General features: G+C 51.1%; 1 protein-coding gene across 1 annotated transcript; it reads right to left on the reverse strand.

Moving 5' to 3' along the window:
* Positions 1-288: 288 nt before the first annotated feature.
* LOC147971417 (putative E3 ubiquitin-protein ligase SINA-like 6) lies at positions 289-2,857 on the reverse strand. The gene is made up of 3 exons (XM_087523964.1): positions 2,838-2,857; positions 1,067-1,208; positions 289-984 (listed from the first exon to the last, which is right to left on the reverse strand). Exons 1-3 carry the CDS (start codon positions 2,855-2,857, stop codon positions 289-291), a joined length of 858 nt encoding a protein of 285 aa, XP_087380090.1.
* Positions 2,858-3,553: the final 696 nt, after the last annotated feature.

The raw sequence follows: 3,553 nt of genomic DNA on the forward strand, positions 1-3,553 counted from the left end.
TTAATAGGGCTTATCTCAAAATTTTAGTTTTTTTCCATTTTATAAGGCTCAATTTGGTTGTTCCCCAACACATGTTCAGATTCGAAGGTGCATTAAATCATTGCATGCAAGTATTAAGAGAAAATTGACCAATGCATGTACTTTATGCATGGATGCATTGCAATTAATGCATTGATAAACATAGTTTTTTATCGCCACCAAAACCCACCATTTATTAAGCTAAAGTAGACCAAGGTAATCCCTATATTAGCATATTACTAAGATAAACAGAAGGCATTGTAGAAACATTTAGGACGTGAGCTTGTCAATTTGAATGTGGAGGGACACAAGCTTAGCCCCGGCCAGCAGCTTGGGCGGAACTATCAAGAAGGTCAGCTCCTGCATGTCGATGTTGCCGGGATCCTTGCTGCTTGTCACCTCCATTTCCACCTTGATGGCGTCGGTCGTGCCTTTGGGCTCCCCCGGCGGGCCGTTCGCCCACAGCTTGGCCACATAGTGCGGCAGTGGGGACGCCCGCGCTCTGATGCAGACGACTGACACGACGATAGGCGCGCTGATGTCGAGCACACCGCCGACCAAGAAAAACGCGCGGCGGTCCTCCTCCGCGAACAGCAAGAGCCGTGGCTCCGACAATGGCACTTGCAGCTGGAGCACCTTGCCGTACTGGATCCTGTGCACGGGCATGGGATGCGCGGTGCTGATGTGGTGGTAGAGCGCCGGCGGCGGGCCTTTGTAGCTGCAGACGGGTACGGGGCATTTGCAGGGCGCGAGCGAACACACGCTCTGGTGATCTGCGAGCTTGTGGTAAGTGACATAGAGCCCACAGTCTTCGTGCGGGCACTCCACCCTCACCGACGAAAGGACAGAGTCCACCACCGTGTTCCACACGTCGAAGCCACCGCCGCGCTCGCACTTCTGGCACTGCCGCTGGTTCCCGGGGCGCTCGACGCGGCAGTCCGCGCAGGCCAGGTGCCCTCCCTTGCACTGCAGAAATCAATCGAACAGCACATCAATCAAGAAACCTGCACCTTGCTCAATCAGCCAAACGGACAAGGTGTATTCGAACCTCATACACTGGAGGTGTCAAGGGGCAGAGGCACAAGGGGCAGTGGAGCACGGTGAGGTCCATCGAGACCTTAGAGAGCTCCATCGTCGGGTCCTGTTCGGTCTGCATGATCTCGCCCTCCTCGTGCACAACCATCTCTCGACTTGGGCCGGGGTATTACAAAGCTTTACTGTCACATATTTTATACTACTTCAAGGTGCATTAAATCAACACATGCAAGTATCAAAAGGAGAGTCACGGCAAGCATGCATGCGTTGTAATTAATGCATCGGTAAACGCAAATTATTGAAATATATCGAGTGCAGTGCTTTGATGTGTCGCGTCAACTTGTACATCAACGAGAAGTTTGATTATCCTCTCCCTTGCCGACTTAACTACACCTGCCTTTGGCTGTATGACAGGTTGGCCACACACCTGTCGGGCCCACCTGTCATACACGCAAAGGCAGGAGCGTCCCTCCCTCGCCCATGAGCGTGGTGGCTGGCAAGACTAGGAGAAGCTTTAACTACACGCTCTCCCTCCCGCACGCGATGGACATGCAGCAGTTCAATCGGTGTTAGATGGCCAGAAGCGTACTGTAGTACTCCTCCAGTGCAGTAGTACTCCATCATTGTTCAACTTCCCGAAGAGGCGAAGAGCCAAGCGCAGCCCGGACACTCGTGTGGCAGTTTCATGTGTAGAGTAGTCTAGGATAGCGATTACCGTGCCTGTAAGCTTAAAATCGTTGGGGTCGGCTCCATGCTATGTGGCCGTCTCGAAGTTTAAAAAAAATTAAAATAGTCTTCTGGCCCTACCTGACACCCTGGTGATTGTAGTTTGCACGCTCATCTGGTCAAGACAGGAATATATATTTTAATTTGTTTCTTTCTTTGAAAAGGGGGGACTCCCCGGCCTCTGCATCAGAATGATGCATACGGAAACATATATTTTAATTTGTGGTGGGTAAATGTTAGAGGTTGTAGCAAATATATTGTACACTGCGGGTCTTTCAGCCAAGTTTAGAGGCAAGCATGTGGGGCCAGTGCTATGATGTGTCGCGTCAACTCGTACAACGAGGAGAAGCTTGATTTTACTACACGCCTTCTCCCTCACCCATGCGCGCGGTTGCTCGCAAACGAGGACAGGAATTTACTTAGTAGTACTTCTACAACAAGCTATCCGTCCCGCTCGCGGTGGATGGACATGCAGCAGTGGATTCAACACTGTAGAAGCAGTAGTAGTAACATCATTGTTCGTCTTCTCGAAGAGGCGAAGAGCCAAGCGCAAACCGAACGTTGCAGTTGCGAACATTGGAGCACGCATATAGCCAGGCTCTTGCATGAGACAAAATTGCTATGTGAGCCCACTATTGTACTAGTACGTACAACTACTTGCTAGTATAGCTCTGTAACCAAAAAGGAGTATTTGCCCTTCTAGAGATTTCAACAAGTGACTAGACTACACCGAGACGGAGTACATATGGAGCAAAATGAGTGAATCTGCACCATAAATAAATACTCCCTCCGTCCCATAATATAAGAGCATTTTTGACACTACACTAGTGTCAAGAATGTTCTTATATTATGGATAGAGGGAGTACGTACTAGTTCTATCGTTTTCCTCCCCGAGGTGCACAATATTGAGTATACTGACTAGTCTCTTTTTGACATGCATTTATGTTTTTTACACAATACAGATGCAAGCGCTCATATACACGCGCATACACTCACCCCTATGAACGCACACACGCACGGCACTAAAATCTTGAAATTTACGAAGTCACCATAGGCACCTCATCGTCGACGGGTCCATAGGTGCTTCAATGCCAAGGAGGGAGAGGGTAGCGGTTCCTGAGACATTGAACGGTCAATGATGCATCCTCAATTACATGCAGAGGAAATTAATTGGAGAAGCAGAATAGAGCCAGCACGATGTGATGCAACAAAGTTTGGACTCTCATATAATAAAGGCGCCCACCACTCCAATCCATCGACTCCCAAGTCTCTGCGCAACACTGCTCACTCCAATCCAAGACCAAGTGACCAGAAGCCAGAAGCACCTATGGAGGCGATGGACGCGAGCGGCAGTCGGCTGTGCCAAATCATCCAAGGCGCCATCCTACGGCCCCGCACCACGCAACGTTTCCACACGGTGCTGGCGACCGCAGGCATCGTAGCCCTCGCCGACGCCGGCTTCGCCTCTTGCATGGACGACATGATGGTCAACTCCATACGCAAGTTCACCGCTGTCAAGAAGCGCGCGACGACCTTGCCGTACTGCTCCAGCCCGCGCGCCCAGGCTCCTCATTGCCTGCCACCCTCATCGGCCTCAATGGTGACGAGCTCTTTCAAGCCCTGGTGGCCCTACAGGTGCCGGAGGTCGCGACAAGGAATGTGCACCTCGAGGCCGCGCTCGCCGCGCAGCGCCTCGCCATGCAAGAAACCGTCGACCTGCACATCCACGTCTACGAGGAAATCGTCTACATAGGCGACTACAAGGCAAGCGAGG

Source organism: Triticum urartu, chromosome 5A (assembly GCF_056163025.1).
Source record: "Triticum urartu cultivar PI428250 chromosome 5A, HENAU_Tu73, whole genome shotgun sequence".
In the NCBI taxonomy this organism is placed as follows: Eukaryota; Viridiplantae; Streptophyta; class Magnoliopsida; order Poales; family Poaceae; genus Triticum; species Triticum urartu.